This window comes from Mustela putorius, unplaced genomic scaffold (genome assembly GCF_011764305.1).
Source record: "Mustela putorius furo isolate JIRA1106 unplaced genomic scaffold, ASM1176430v1.1 tig00000127_pilon_pilon_pilon, whole genome shotgun sequence".
Classification (NCBI taxonomy): domain Eukaryota; kingdom Metazoa; phylum Chordata; class Mammalia; order Carnivora; family Mustelidae; genus Mustela; species Mustela putorius.
Genome location: NW_025421288.1, coordinates 15,295,377 through 15,310,842, shown reverse-complemented (window position 1 = coordinate 15,310,842; position 15,466 = coordinate 15,295,377). Strand labels below are relative to the sequence as shown.

Here is a 15,466-nt window from a genome sequence, read left to right as displayed (position 1 = left end):
ATGCCTTGCCCTGACCTGCCCCGCGGTCAGGCCCTGCCCACACCGCTGACGGGCAGTCTCCAGTGGGCCCCACATCCCCCATGGGCAGGGCTCCCAAGGGCTGTCCCTGACCGACAGTGACCCAGGCTTGCCTCCTGTCCGATGGCCCCCCGTGGGCACCGACCCGACTGCATTTTTCTCCACCCACAGGGTGAATGGGCGGGCACGGGGAACGGCGTTGCTCAGGGTGTTGGAGGAGCTCACCCGCGGCCCTGCGAGCGTCAGGACGGTGAGTCCGCGCGTGCCCTAGGGTGCCCCCCCTTCTCCCATTGACCCCAGCCTCCCTCCGGTGAAGTGGGTGCCTGTGCCCTCTCCAGCTCTCCTGTCCTGACCCGGCGCTTAGCAGTCGCTGCACCTGCGCCCCGGCCTTCCGCTCCCGCTCGGCGGGGTCTCCGCACCCGGCTCGCAGGTGGGCGTGGGGGGCGGGGCGCGCACGTGGGCGCCAGAGGGGCGGAGCAGCGGAGCGCGGACCGAGCGGGCGGAGCAAGTGGGTGCAGACAGGCGGGACGAGCAGGTGGGCGCCCACCCGGCAGGACCCGGCGGCCAAGCGGGAGAGCGGCCCGGGGCGCGGGCTGGGGCGCCCGCGAGCGGCGGTTGGTCCGGGCGGGGCGTCTGGCCAGGGGCGGGGCCGCCATCCCCGGGGACCGGCCCGTGGCCTCCGCCCCCTCCGGCCCCGCCCCCATGCCCGGGCGGGGCGGGCAGCGGCCCGCCGCGGCCGGGCCGGCAGCAGCGGCCGCCCGCACTGCGCCCCCGGCGCCCGCCCTCGCCGCAGCTCCCCGCGCCGCCGCCCGCCGGCCCCCCGCGCGCCCTGCCTGGCCATGGCCGCCGCCTCCTCCCCGCCCAGGCCCGACAAGGAGCGCTGGGGCTGCGGCCGCCTGCCCGGCTCCCGGCGGGGCAGCGCGGGCCTGGCCAAGAAGTGTCCCTTCTCGCTGGAGCTGGCGGAGGGCGGCCCGGCGGGCTGCGCGCTCTACGCCCCCATCGCGCCCCCCGGCGCCCCCGGGCCCGCGCCCCTGGCGCCCCCCGCCGCGCCCCCGCCCGCCGACCTTGCGGCGCGCCCGCCGGTGAGCCTCGACCCGCGCGTCTCCATCTACAGCGCGCGCCGCCCGCTGCTCGCGCGCACCCACATCCAGGGCCGCGTCTACAACTTCCTCGAGCGCCCCACCGGCTGGAAGTGCTTCGTCTACCACTTCGCCGTGTGAGTACCGCCGCCGCCCGCGCCCGGGGGCTTCCGCGGGCCGCAGAGGGGCGGGGGGGGGGCAGTCTCGTGCCACCTGCTGCTGCGGGGACCGCGCCCGCTGCGAACCGAGCTGCCGGAGGCACGAAGAGGTTAATGGGGAAAACAGGACTCAAGGAGCCCGTCCTGTGAAGTCCAGGGCCGTGTGGGTCCGACCCCGGGAAGGGGGGCTTCCCGCAGGCTCTGCCCGGGCATGCGGGGGTGGGGGAGGCTGCCCGAGCCCAGCAGTTGGCTCCACTCCCCCCGGGAAGGACGGTCCAGGTGTTAATCCTCCTGGGAAAGGACGCGTGCCAGGGAGCTCGCCCTTGGGTGTAAAGGAGAGAACTCCTCAGGGTCGCAGGCGCCCAGGACTCAGGAGCCCCCAGGAGGGGAGGGTCCGAGGCTCCTGCTTGTGGCAGCAACAGGTCCCCGCTCAAGGCAGACCACGTGCGGGGCGTCTCCTGGGCCAGCGGGTGCAGGACTGCCCCAGAGGGTGGCAGGCCGAGCGCTGTCCCCTCAGGGGTCCTTGTGGCTGCGGGGAAGGCCCTACCCCCCTCAGGGGACCAGGCTCCTGAAGCAGAGGAGGCTGGAGGGGGCTCCGGGGAGGGGCGGGATTGGGCCCACATTTCCAGCCCTCAATGGGCGGCAGCTGTATTCCAGAGGGTGCACCTGGGCTCTGTCACCCAGGTGGCTCTGATGCCTGCCGTGGCGTGCCTGCGTGGGGCAGGGCGGGCCACTCCGTTGCTCGGGCGGGGGCTACAAGGAAGTCACCTCCTTGGGGCCACCCTCTTTGCTGCCCGCCTGGAGCCCTCCCCTGCCTCTCTGTGGTTCCACTTCCTGGCTGCCCAGCCCTCAGCCTCTTGGTACAGTGCCAGCCTCTGGCCCGGGCCCGCCCTCGGCCATCCCCCCACGGATCATGAGGACTGGGGGCTCCCTCTGGTTTCCTGTGGGTGGTGACAGGGGCTCGTTCCTGCCGCCTTGGCCGGCCAGTGGCTGGGAGACACCTGGGAGGGAGGAGGGTGAGGATTCGGGACCCTTTTACCTCTTGCCAAGGCGGCCGCTACTGGGGCCCCAGGGGTGCGGTGGGAGCCAGGCTCTGACTGGCCTGGAGCATAGTCTTGGGCAGGTGAGGCAGGGCGGGGAGGGGGCAGCCTCAGCCTCACGCTTTGGCTCCTCTGTAAGCGTAGGTTGGATCCGGGGTGCTCCCTCTGTGCAGAGGAGAGGGCTTTCGCAGCAGGAAGGCAGGTCGCGGGGACTGTGTCCCTGGAGTCGTGGATGGGCCCAAGTCTTGAAGCCTCCTCCCCACCCAGTCCCCACCTGCCACAGTGTCAGAGCGTGCGTGCCCCGTGACCGCGGCTGATCTATGGCCCTGCCCACGGCTGCAGCAGTGGCTTGTCTCGGGGCGTGGGGGAGGGTCTGCATGCACGGACCCCAAGGCATCCCATGAGTCAGACACCAGCTGTGTCAATGTCCAGCCAATGTCAGCCTTGTGGGTGCCGCTGCTCACGCGGGCTGCTTGCCTCCCAGCCCTCTCCCGAGACGCCCAGGGTTGGCATGGGCTCCACAGCCGGGTCCTGGAGAAGACCCTGCTGAGAGGCCAGTGCCGGGCGCAGTCAGGAGGCATGCCTGGAGGGCCGCCAGGAGGTGTCGCGGTGCCTCCCCACCTCTGGACAGCTGCCAGGGCGAGGGGCAGCCCGAAGCCACACTGGTTTGCGTCCCAGGGGCACAGGCCTGTGGGTGCCTGACGCCTGGGCTCCCTGGCCACGGTGGTGCCGAGTGGAGGAAGAGGGCTCGCCGCACCCCAGAGGAAGTCTCTGCTTACACTCGTGTTTTCTTCCTGATTCCGATTGTTCAGCTCTCGGAAGTTTGCTCAGCAGAGTTGCCTTTGCCCGGCCTCTCTAGGAGCTGGCCAGCAGGGGTGGCTTCTGGAGATGGTGACCGAGCATCTTCCCAGCGGGGGCGAGCCAGGAAGGAATGCTCCTGGAGTGGCCGTGTGACCTTGGGTCAGTCATTTCCTGCTCTGGGCCCTGCCCTGTGGGAGGTATGCTGCGGCCCTGGAGAGTGGACAGCAGCTGCAGCTCCCCTGATGTGGGCTGGGGGCTGGAGGGGACCCTGGCCAGGCAGGGCATGTGGCTTAGCTGGGGCCTGGGAAGGTGACTGCCCCTTGCCATATGTCTAGGAGGTCAGCAGGCCCTGGATTGGCCAGTCTTTGGAGGAGACCTCACCTTCGAGCTGGGGTCAAAGCGGTGGCCTGTGGCTGAGTGGCCAGGGCCCAGGATGGCCGGCGGCCACTCTGGCCCTTGTGTGGCTCTAAGAAGTGTCTGAGATAGTGCGAGAGAAGGCCATGTCCTTGTGGAGTCACTCCATGAAAGGGACAGGATTGTTGCTGTGGCCGGCCAGCTTCGTGTCCTTGGCCTTGAAGGGCCGGGCAGGTGGGGAGATGTGGGAGCCATTGTCCCGCTGGGCCCTGCAAGCCTGGGCATGCTCTCCCTGCTGGGGAAGCGAGCCAGGATATCCTGTCCCCCTCCTCTTCGGGGAACCCCTGCTCCCGCCAGCCGCCAGGAGAGCAGCCTTTCCTGTGTGCGCCTGGCCTGCCCCGGCTGCTGGGGTCAGGGGGCAGGACTCTACTGCCCGGTCCGCTCGGGTTTCCTGCCCCCTGACTCCCAGCCTCCCAGGACCCTTTGTGTCCCCACTGTGAGGCGACTCCCAGTGTAGCCGGGGTTATGGGGTCTGGTCTCCCCGTAATGGGTCCCGGTGGAGCCGGCGGTCAGGGAGAGGCCCAGCCCAAGGAGGAGGCGGGATTCCTGTAGTGACCTCCGCTCCCTGACCCTGGACGGGGTCCCCCCTTCCTCTGCAGACACCCAGGGCTCCCTGTCCTTGCCCTGACTGGGGAGAGGCTTCCAGTTCCAGGAGCTGCGGGGAGCCCCACCTTCTCTCCTGCCTCGCCTCTGCCCCCCTCCCCCCAGCTCTCGGCAGTGGCCGGGTGACCCGTGCAGAGCCTTGTCTTGTCCCAGCGGCTCCTCGCCCTCCCACCTACACAGCCTGGACCCGGCGTCCTGCCTCGGTGGCTGCTCGGACACTCGGTTCTCCGGCGTCTCCGGTGCTCCCAGCCCGCAGTGCAGCGCGGCCTCCCCGGGCAGCACCTGCTCTGGCCGTCCTGGGGCTTGGAGATCGGGAGCCCCAACCCTCGAGCTCTGCTGGGCGCCCCTGGCCGCCGCCTCCTGTCACCCGGCCCGGCAGTTCTGAGGCCCCCGGGTGGCTTTGGCAGCCCCTCATGGCGAGTGAGCGTTAGTCGCTGACGTGCCAGGAGTCCGCCCTGGTTCAGTGGTTCAGTGGGCTGTGTGGCAGGTGCGGTGCAGAGGAGGTCGGCCGTCCCGTCTCTTCCCACCGCCCCCTTTGCGCCTCCTCCGCCTGTCCCTCCGCCCCGGCTCCTGGTGAAGCTGGGAGTTCCTTTTGGTGCGTCTTCCTGTGTCCCCTTCTCTGGGGCCTGGTCCTCTGCTCATGGTCCGGCTTACTTGGGGGATCACAGGCCTCCCGTATGTCACCAGCCCGGGAAGGGGGAGACCTCGAGGCTGCGAGGAAGGTGGTGGGCGGGGAAGGGTGGTCTCGGGTGGGAGACCCGAGAGTCTGGATCGGCAGGAGCCCTGAGCACAAGCCAGGGTCTGGGGCCAGGAGGCCACCTGGTGCGGGCGGTGGGCTGACCAGGCGGTGCAGAGAGTGTGGACGGGGGTGGGGCTTCATGTCTGACGCTGGGCCGGGCAGGCCTGCCGCGTTCCCCAGCTCTCTGGGTGTGCACCCCCTCCGTGGCAGGCCGGACGGGCAGGTGTCCCCTTCCCGCAGGCTTGCTCAGGTGGGAAAGGACATTTCCCTGCACCTCGCCCTGAGTCAGTGGCTCCTGCTGGGCTTTGCCTGCCCTGGTGGGCGTGCCGCAGGAACAGAGGGACCCCTCGGCACTCACAGTCCCCCCGCAGTGGGGTTGTACCCTGCAGCGGGCTGTCATGGGGGCTGGGGCCAGGCCTGGGGGGCCGTCCTAGGGAACAGAGGTGGGAGGTGTCCCAGCTGCTGCTCAGTGCCCATGGGGTGACCTGCCGGTGACTAGGAGGGGCGGGGACACGGAGATCTCAGGGCCTGGCCGTCAGGGGTTGTCGTGTGTGCTGCGGGTGGTGGGCTGTGCTCTCGTGATCACAGGGGCTATGTTCGTGTTGAAACCGTTATGGCAAAGCCCTGAGCCGTGGGACGTACAACGTGGCTGCGTTTAGAGGATGGGCCTCGGCAGCGGGGATCAAGGTGAAATGGAGTCACCGGAGCGGCCCGAGCCCGTGGGACCAGGGTCCTGAGGAGAAGAGGGGATGAGACCCGCAGAGGGACGACCCTGTGAGGGCCCAGGGAGAGCATGGCCGTCCACACAGGAGAGGAGAGGGTTGGGGGGACCGGCCAGCCCATGCCTGCATCCCGGGCTTCAGCGTCCGGGACAGGGGGACAGTGAGCATCTGTGGGGCTTTGTTATGGCCACCCCAGGAGACCCCTGCACCTCTCTGCCCGGCAGGGCTGCCCCAGGGCCCAGGAGCCGGCTTGTCATGGACACAGAAGCAGCGGATGCTGCCATGTCCGGTCTTGGGAACGGTGAGCAGCTCCCGGCTGGAAACAGGCCACGTCTAGTGAAGCAGCGGGGGGCCTGGAGCGCTGCATCCCCCAGGGTCTCCCTGCGGTCCAGCACGCCCCGTGTCCCTGCCTGCCAGGGAGTCGGGCGCCCAGACCCCTCCTCCTCCGGGAGCCAGCTCCGAGGGCGCTCCCCCAGGGCTGGACGTCTTTGCTGGTGTGAGTGGGGGTCCCCGGCCCCTGTGCAGGCCGGTGTGGGCAACTCCCCAGGCCGAGGGTTGCCGTCCACCAGCTCCCTTCAGAGAGGTGGGGATGCACGCGTCCCGTGCTTGAGTGGCCGCTCCTGCCGGGGTCCCTGGCTGGGAACGCGGTGAGCCCTGCAGCCCTTCTCAGGCTTGAGTTCGAAACCAGCTTTCGGCCGGTGAGGCCCCTGTTCTCTGGAGGGATGGAGCCAGCACGGGTCTGGTCCTGTGAAGTGGGAGCGGGCGTCCAAGCACAGCACTCTGCCCTGGCAGTGTGGCGGGCCCAGGAGGAGCCCGTGGGGGGTGCGCACTGCGTGGGCCCTGGGCCACACGGAAGTTTCTGGAAGCCCCTGTGCTCCCAGCCCCTGCGGCTGGAGGCGGGGACGCAGAGGACTGGACTGTCCACACCCTCTGAACTGTGACCCGTGGATCCGGTTGTGGCGCGGTGGGCCAGGCGTGGGTGGCTCCGTTCTCTGCATGCAAGGGTCTGGCGGCGAGGGGCAGAGCGTGGAGGAGACTCTGGTCCCGAGAGCATGGGCGACCGTCCACCCCCTGGGAGGCGGTGAGGGCCACCAGTTTCTCTCCTGAGGCCTCCCAGGTGCTGGGAGCATCCCCATATGTCCCGGAGGGCAGGGTGGTCTTGATTGGCCTCCGGTGTGGGGGCTGGGGGACCCGAGCCCATCCTCATGTGCGCCTGTGATGGGACCTGAGCTCTGGGACGGTCTGTCCTTTGGTACCCAGCCTGGGTGACACGGGGCCCCTTCTCTGGGCTCTCGTGGGCAGTGGCTGGGGTGAAGGTGCTGGGGCACAGGGGTCGGGCTCCCTTTACCCCCCAACCCCATGCAAGGGGAGGGGGACGGATGGTGCCATGTGCAAACCTTGGGGGCTCCGAGAGGGGAGGTGAGGGGCCCAAGGCCACACAGCTGCGCGTGCTCAAGGCCGTCTGACTCAGAAGCCCGTGCTTCCCTCCTCCAGCTGGGCTGGAATCCAGGTAGGCCTGCCGAGGCCCCCTCGGGTGGCCGGAGGTTGTGCTGACCCGTTTGTCTTGGAAGGAGATGGGAGGAGCCGCTGGGCAGGAGGGAGCAGGTGCCGGGGCAAGGCCCGGCCCGGAGGCGCTGCTGTGGCCGGTGAATGGGCCCTTTGGGTCGCAGGACCGCTCCCTTGTGGGGGGGAGTCCAGCCTTCACAGGCCTTCAGTCTGGCTGCTCCGCCCTCTGCCTTAAAGCCACGCTGCCCAGAACCGCAGGCTTCTCCTCCAGGACACCTTCCTAGATTGCCCCAGGTGGAGCCTTGCCTAGTTTCCCCGGCGCCCCGCCCCAGAGCGGAGACCCCCGATGGCTCAGCTGCTCTTGGACGGCAGAAGGGCCGGGCGTATGGGCAGGGCCCCCGAGGGCTGTCTCGGTCCCCCCCCCCCCGACAGCCGGCAGGACAGGCACTCCAGACAGGGTCACCTCTGGCACCCGGCCTCGGAAGCCCAGACCCCCTCCAGCCTGCGCCGCGGCGGTCAGCCTGCTGCCTGGCAGCTCAAGCCCAGAGACTGGCCGGGCCTGGAGATCTCTGTCAGTGGGTATTTTTATCCAGCGCATTCCTGAGCTTGGGAGAAGGGTGTGCTCGGGAAGGAGGCGAGTCCTGCCGGCTCCGGGGGGTTGGAGAGGGTGTGGGGGAGCTCTGCAGAGCACGTTCCTTGGGGATGTCTCCGTGTCCACAGCAGCTGTCTGGTGGTGGGCGCAGAGCCTGAGGGCGGGTGGAACCCCCCCCCCCCACCGCTGCCCACCTGTGCAGGTCTGAGCACTGGGCAGTGCGTCCCGAGCAGGAGCCTGTGTCTTTCCACAGGCTGGGTCCCTCTGGAAGGACCACCGTGTGGCCCCAGGGACGGCGATGCTGCTGTCCATGGAGGGCTCTGGGCAGCCAGAGAGGGGGTGGGCGGCACTCTCTGAACAAGGCCCAGGTGGGAGAGCCCAGCCCGCCCCCGCCCCCTGATCTAGGACTCTGGACCTGGTCCCCGTTCCCCTTTCTTCAGCCACCTGCAGCTGGGGAAGCTGAGGTCTGGCCACTTGGCTCCAGCAGCCCCTCTTATGCCCAGGAGAGTGTGATGCTGATGTCTTCAAGTGAGGCGGGGGTCTCGCTCCTGGCATCATGCCCACAGGCACCCTGCTCTGCCGGCCCTCGCCTCCGGTCTGCAGAGGCCCCCTCTGCCCCTCCGCAGAGCGCTGGCGGCCACGCTGTGCTGTTGGGGGCCAGGCCCCTGGGAGGCTGGGGCTGTGGGCTCCTCCCCGTCCCCGGGTGCCCCAGGGCTTGGGCCCCCTCCCGGCTTCTTTCCACAATGTCCTCAGGACGGGGCTCCTCTGCACTTCCCTGCTGATTTGGTGGCCACGTGCCATGCAGAGAAGGCCACCTAGAGTCAGAAGACGGGACCTAAGGCCAGGCCAGCTGGACAGAGACCCCCACACACACCCCCAGCTCCCTTCAGCCCTGGGTTGCTTTTCTAAACGGAGACCACCTGACCCACCCGGTCCCGCGGGGGCTGCTTCCTTGACCTGCTGGCTGCTTCTCGCCTACCCAGCTGGGCAGAGGAGCAGGGGGAGCCCCAAACCAGGGGACAGGCCACTGCCTCCCAGAAGTGCCCCCCATGTGGCAGAGGGGGTTGCCAGGGGAGCCCAGGAGCGTTTCAGGTGGTGTCCAGGGAGCCACGTGCCGTGAACATTTGACCTTGATGGGCCGTGTGGTTTGGTCTCCTGTCCAGTGACGTGTCCAGCGGGTCTCTTATAAAGTCACATCTGCGTTTTTGCCTAGGGCAGCCCAGAAAGTTGTGAAATGTAGGCCTGGCTAGTTAAAACCGTGTGGGGCTGGCCTGTCACAGGCAGGGAAGCGATGACAGGATAAACCCCTAGGTACAGACTCAGCTTCCGGACGTCCTGGAGCGGGAGCTCCAGTCCGCAGGCGGGGCGAGCACAGGCCCAAGGAGGAGCCCGCTGGACCCTCCCACTGCCCAGCAGGTGGACTCTGGGGGCTCCTCCGGGACCCCAAAGCCAGGCGCGTGAAGACACGGGTACAGACATTTGTGCGAGAAACAACCCCGGCGTGCCCCCGGGCCCTGCGGAGAGAGCAAAGAGTAAAAGAGAAAAGCCAGGACGGAGACGGCGTGTTCTCGCGGAGGGTCGTTTGCGTGACGGGGACGGGGCTTCCGAGGGGCGGAATCCCACGGACCCCCAGCAGGAGAGCGCGGGGCGCCAGCGCAGCTCCCCGCGGTCCTGGAGCGGGAGACGCCGGTGCGGGCAGGCAGCGAGGCTGGGGAGCCCGCGCTCCTCTGGCGGGACGGTCTGCGGGATGCTAGCATCTGTGCGGAGGGGGCACTGCGCGCCCTGACCGCCCCCCCCAGCCCCATGTCGTGCAGCTTATCTCAAAAATGTTGGCCGAAAAATCCCCCCAAAACAAAAACCAAAACATCACACAGAAGAGAGCAGACGGGGCACCACGCGTGTCCCAGGCTGCGGGTTAGAGCGGTCCTTCCGCCGGCGGGAGAGACGGGGATGAGTCGGGTCCCTGCGCGGGGGCCGCTGCGTGCGGAGTCGTGTGCGGACATGAGGGAGGCGCGTGGGGCCCCGCGTGCTTTTACAGCGTGGTGACCGGAACGCTGTTTTTAAGTGAGAAAACCCCGGCGGGTGGGAGTCTGACCAGCCACCGCTCGTCTAGGACAGGAAGAGGCGGGAACCCGCACCTGCTTGCTCTTTGCTGGGACAGTAGAGGCGGGCGGGGGGAGGAGCAGCCCAGAACGTCAGCAAAGGTGACCTCTGGGGTGGGGGGGCATGACGGAACCCACGTGGCTTGGGGCGTCCCTCCTCGCTCGGGGCTGACTTTGAAACCACGTGATGGCCGGCGGTCCCAGCACGGCCGTGGTGGCCCCTCTCTCATTGTTCGAGGCCTTTGTGCCGGATCTCGGGGTGCAGGCCCGTGAGCGACAGTGGCCCCGACGGCCTAGACTTTTGGCCTAGGAGGAAAAAGCCAACGTGAGTCAGAGGAGCTCTCGCTTGTGCCCTCAGCTGCGTTGGAAAGAGAAGGCGTCCGGAGGCGCGTCCTGTGACTTTGTTTAAAAATTGTTTCCCTGCGGGCTGGAAAGGGCCAGAGAGTGGGGACCAGTCAGAGCGTGAGCCCCCAGCTCGCAGACGTGGCCTCTCTGGGCGGTTTTCCTGAGGTCCCATCCACCCCAGCGATGTGGCTGCATCCTGGCCTGGGGCCCGAGAGGCGTGGGCGGGTCCCGTCACCCTAGAAAGCAGGACGGTTACCAATGCCCGCTGGGGCCACGTCCCCAGGTTTTGGCGACAGCTTGAAGGTGCGTGTCCCCTGCCGCGAGGACCAGACAGGTCGGGAGTGACGACCGCAATGGACTGAAAGGCACCGTGTGGACTTTGAATCCCAGAGCTCGCCCTGACCTCAGGGGCACCACCGGCAGTCCCTTTTGGAGACACTTTATTTTGGGCCCCGGCGAGGAAAGGGTCAACCCCGGCTTTCCCCGTGTGACTCAGGGAAACCCAATAGCAGGTGAGGTCGCGCCTCTTCTTCCAGACTCCACCTGCTGCCTGGGCAGGCGAACGGGGGCCTGGTGAGGTCCTGGGTCCAGCGCTAAGCGTCGTGGTGGCCGGCGACCTCTCCAGCTGCCCAGCATGCTTGCTTGCCAGGGTAGTGGGCGAGGAGACGCCACGAAGCCTCCGATGGAAGCGGGGGCCTGGTCATCGGGGCCCAGGAGCACGCAAGAGGACGCTGCGGGGCGCCCCCGGTCCCAGCCGGGGGACCCTCTGGAGGACAAAGGCTCGATCGATGCCCACCACCAACACAAGGGCAGAAGGAAGAGCAAGGGGAGCAGGAGCTCAGAATAAGGGTCCACCTGTGACGCAGGACCCCAGCCAGGCCGAGGTCAGCCTGGCCTCTTTTCCCAGCCGAGCGCGGCCGGCCTCCTGCTGTCCTGTCACCGTCTCTTCCTGGTGCGCCGGCCCCGTGGGGGACCCTTTCGTGAGAGGCTCCCTCCCTTCCCTGGGATGGGGGCCCCGCAGCAGGAGGTCTGGGTTCACCCGCGGCCCCTCAGCTGTAAGCAGGGGAGACAGGTTTCCTCGGGGGCCGTGGTAGGGACTCCGTGGCCTTCTGTAGTGGCAGCGCAGTGCCTGCTGATGTGAGGTCAGGGGCTCATGTGTGGTGCCTAGGGGTTGCCCGGGCCTGGGGACGCCGGATGCACGGGGCAGCACGGAGTCAGAGCAGGCCTCCTGGAGATGGGGGTTGGGGATAGGGTGGAGGCAGACCCGGCGGGGAGATGCTGGGGTGCCGGGGTGGCGTTTGGGGTCTGGGTGGGTGAGCTGGAGGGTTGTGAACACAGACCTGGCTGGCTGGGCTCATCGGAGGACCATGGGAGGCCATGGCCGTGTGTGTCTCTAAAAGGCTACCTGTCCTGACTTCCTGTCCTGACTCCTGGCTGTTGAGCTGTCCAGCTTGGACCTCACCCTCAGTGCCTGACCTATGTCCCGCTGGGAACATGTCTCGAGGCACTGAGGGGTCCCAGACGACACGCGGTGCCCTCCCTCCTTCCCTGGGTCCCCGGGACCCCTGGCCCCTCCCGGCACCGGGAGTGTGGGTGCACACACGTGCCTTCCCTCCGCGCAGGCCACAGCGTGTTTCAGCAGCGCTCACGACTTTCCTTCTCAACAGGTCGTAGAGTTTTCCAGGCGGGGTGAGTCTGGGGGCACGTGTTCGGCACTCAGGCCGTGGGTGCGGGGTGCGGGCCCCCTGCGCGCTCCCCGTGCGCCCCGCCGCTGTCCCCGGTGGGCAGGGCACCTGCTGGTGCGACTGCATGTGGGATCGGGGGGAGGGGCAGTGCCTAAAGGGGCTTGTGTCACACACCGTCGGAACGTGGGCGCCGTCAGGCTGTGGTGCGCCGGCGCGGTTCGAGGCCGGGCACAGACCCGCAGCCGAAATGCTCCGACGGCAGCTCCAGAGGCTGAGCCGCTGTCCTTTCGTCCCTAGTGTCCCCTGCACCCGGAACGGCGGGGGCACGAGACCAGCACGTGGCAAGCGTGGGTGCGTGGGACGGTCTGACCTGCTTTTCACACCCCTGCGGGGTCCCTCTCCATGGCGGGGCTTGGGACCAGCCCCCTCTTGGGGTTTCTGACCCGCCGGGCTCTTACCTGACCTCCCAGCGCTCCAGTACCACTGCCCGTGGCTCTCCCAGGCCTGTGAGGCCAGGGCTGCTGCGGGGCGAGGGGGGAGGGGCGCGCTCCTGTGCCTGCGTGGGGCCCAGCGTGGGGCCCAGCGTGGGGCTGGAGGCCCGCCGACGGGAGGCGGAGCACGGGGTGGATCTATGAACAGCAGATGGAGGGGCGGACAGGTGCGAGCTAGTAGACTGGTGGGTACGTGGAGGGATGGACAGACAGGCAGACGCATGGATGTGTGGACAGACAGATGTACAAACAGGCAGACAGGTGTGCTGGCATCCGGTGGGCGCTGTGGCTGTGCTGGACTGATGCTCTGTCGGCCCTGCTGGGCCAACTCAGCCAAAGCCTGGGGCTCGGAAGGTGACTGGCTGTCCTCTGTCTTGGGAGACCCCTCCGTGACTCCGTGGCCAGTGGCTGTCTTCGTGGACGTTGCTGTGGGAGCCGTGGGAAGCCAGCTGGTGGCCTGGGGCTGTGTGGGGGGTTGCTGTGGGTCCCTCGGACCACCTGGCACAGGGCACGAGTGTGGGTGTCCTGTGGGTGTCCTGTGGGGCCAGCGCTGGGCTGTGGTCTCTGATGCTGGCTCGGGACTTGCCGTCTGCTGACGGGCCTCATCTTGAACCTTGCATCTGCCCTGGGGCTGGCAAAGGCCTCAGTTTCTGGAACATACTGCTTTTCAACACCATGGGCACTTTCAGCTCTCATCGGGGCGGCCACTGTCACGGCCCCACCAGACCCCCCGAGGATCACCCGTTTCCAGTGGTGAGCCAGCCCGGGACCATCCTGAGGGCTCTCCGCTCTCCTGCCATGTGCCCCGCGGTGGCGGATACCAAGGCCTGGCCAGGGGTCAGGTTTCTGCCCAGTATGGCCAGAGGCCACACAGGGTCCTAAGAGTGAGGGTCCTGACCTGGTCTGAGCCTCTCTCCAGCTGCTGAGCGGGGAGGGGGTCATGCATGGGAGAAGAGAGGGCAGGGGGTCCTTGGGAGTTGTGGGGAGTAGTGTGGCTTCCAGGAGGCCCCGGTTGGCACGTGATCTGAGTGGGGAGTCCTGACCTACCGCTTGGCTCCCGGCTCCTCCCTGACCTGCCCTGGGCCCTTGGGTGACCAGGTGGCTTCCCTGTGTCCCTGGAGGCCATCCTGAGCTCACTGGGCAGGGGTGAGATGGGAGGCCCTCAGGCCCCCAGCGGCGAGGCTGCTCTCTGTGCCCGTTTCCCCTGGGTCAGGGCCTGTTCGAGGCCCTGTGTGCAGCTCTGCAGAGACGCAGCCCCTCCCGGGCAGCCCTGGAATGTTCTGTCTGCCCTTGGCACGGAGGGGGATGGGCAGGCTGGGGGCTCCTGGGCTGGTTGGCCTGGTCCCCGGGTAGGGGCCCCGCCTCCCTGCTCTTATCAAGCCTCTGCCAGTCACCCAGAGCTTCCACAGGCCGTTACAGTCTCCCCTGGGCCGGGGCGGGGTGTGGGGCGGCAATCTCTGTCCCCGCCCGCTCCCGCCCCCCATGCTGGGCAGCTCTGACACTCGGGGAGCTCTGGACCCAGATTTCCAAGACTCGGATGCCTGCATAGAGGCCTCACTGCATCCCGAGACCCCAGAGGGCTGCCCGGGAGGGGGTCAGTGGGTCCCCAGCTTCCACCCAGGGACTGTGAGGCCCCTGTCCCCCCGGGAGGCCACCTCCCCAGGGAACGCTCGTGAACCTATCCCAGGGAGCATGGAGCCAGCCCCCAAAGGGCTCCTTGCCCCAGGGCTCCATGCTGGGCACTGGGTTCAGTTCACTGAACGTGGGCCAGGACCAGGGGCCCCGTCTGTGCGGCAGGTGGTGGCCCCCGGCAGCCCGGGTCTGGGCAGCGCAGGGTCCGGACACCTTGGGACAAGTAGAGCATGGACTGGGCTTGACCCCTGTGGGAGAGCGGAGCCTTCGGGCCGCAGGGTGCGAGTGGGGGAGGGGCCTGAAGTAGATCAAGACGGTTTCCTCATCGCCACCCCCGTGGTGGGTTCTGGGTTGAAATTTTTTACACTTTGGCCTAAATGAATTTTCCACTTTGAAAATATTGGTCGTTTGTAAAAACCAGGAGGTGGATTAAGTAGGGAGCCGGAAGATCCCCGAGAGGTTCCTGGGGCCCCCTGCTTCCTGGCTTTCCTAGGGGGGCTCAAAAGACGCAGAACCAGGGGGGACATGGGGCCACGCACCCGGCAGGCATGGAGCACGGCCTGCAGGTCAGGCCCCGGGCGCCCTGGGTCCTGGGGGAGGCTGGGGGTGGGAACAGCATGGGGCGGGCTGGGCTGCTGTGTAGGGGACCCCCACCTCTCTCATGGGGCCAGGAGCCCGTGGCCCATGGAGGGGGTGGCCCAGGTCTACAGTGACCTGCGGGGCTTCCTGCTGGGTGGAAGGACCGTCTGGCTGACCCCCGACGAGTGCACTCAGTATGGGAGGTGGACGCCTGCCTGGGGGGGGGTTGCCCCGAGGTGAAGCGAGCCGGCTCCCTGCGGGGAGGGAAGGAGGCATACAGCAGGCTCACAGCTGGTGCTACGGCCCTCCCCTCTGGGCAGGCCTGGAAGCCTGGTCACCTGTCCAGGAGGGAGGCCCAGGGCAAGACACTGTGATGGCGGGAGGCTGCCCCGTGTCCAGCCACATGGCTGGAGACCGCTGATTTGTCCATGGTCAGGCCAGCTGGGGAGTCAGAGTTGGGGATCATTGCGCCCACCAGGGCCGAGGCATCCCAGCACAGGCTGGGTTGGCAGGTCACTGAGTGGGGTCAGGGCCCTGTGGGGACACAGACACTTGCTCAGTGTCACAGCTGGTGGGCCAGGCTGGCATTGAACCCATCACAAGCCTCTGTCCGGTGCTTCCTAACCTGTGGGCAGCACCTCAGCCCGTGCCCCCCCACGCTGGTACTGCCCCCGCTGGGTGCTGGATGAACAGTCCCAGGGCAGTGGGCCTGCTGGTGGCTGGACTAGACTCCCTCCCTAGGCCCAGGGAGAGCCCCTCTCCCCAAACCTGGATGTCCCCAGGGACACTCTGGGCAAGTCCTTGGCCAGCTACTGGGGAGACTGGCCCAGGCTGTCGGGGGACAGGGCAGGGCCATGGAGTCAGGGTCGTAGGGTTCCGATGGGCTCCGTGAGCTGTCTCACCGCTGTGGTCCTGCAGGGACCTTCCTGGCCAGTGGCTTCTGGTTTGGAGAGAGGCTTT

The 15,466-nt window shown here is 68.0% G+C and overlaps 1 protein-coding gene across 9 annotated transcripts in view; it reads left to right on the top strand.

Moving 5' to 3' along the window:
* The first annotated feature begins 817 nt into the window (after window positions 1-817).
* KCNQ1 (potassium voltage-gated channel subfamily Q member 1) overlaps window positions 818-15,466 on the top strand; it is a 306,866-nt gene continuing 292,217 nt past the window's right edge. For 2 of the 9 annotated variants that reach the window (XM_045066475.1, XM_045066478.1), the window contains exon 1: window positions 818-1,234. In XM_045066475.1, the coding sequence (XP_044922410.1) occupies window positions 858-1,234 (377 nt within the window). In that variant the 5' untranslated portion in view covers window positions 818-857. Of the gene's footprint in view, window positions 1,235-3,131; window positions 3,256-15,466 lie in introns of those variants that run through there. The other 7 variants (XM_045066483.1, XM_045066488.1, XM_045066468.1 and 4 more) reach the window with 6 other exon arrangements.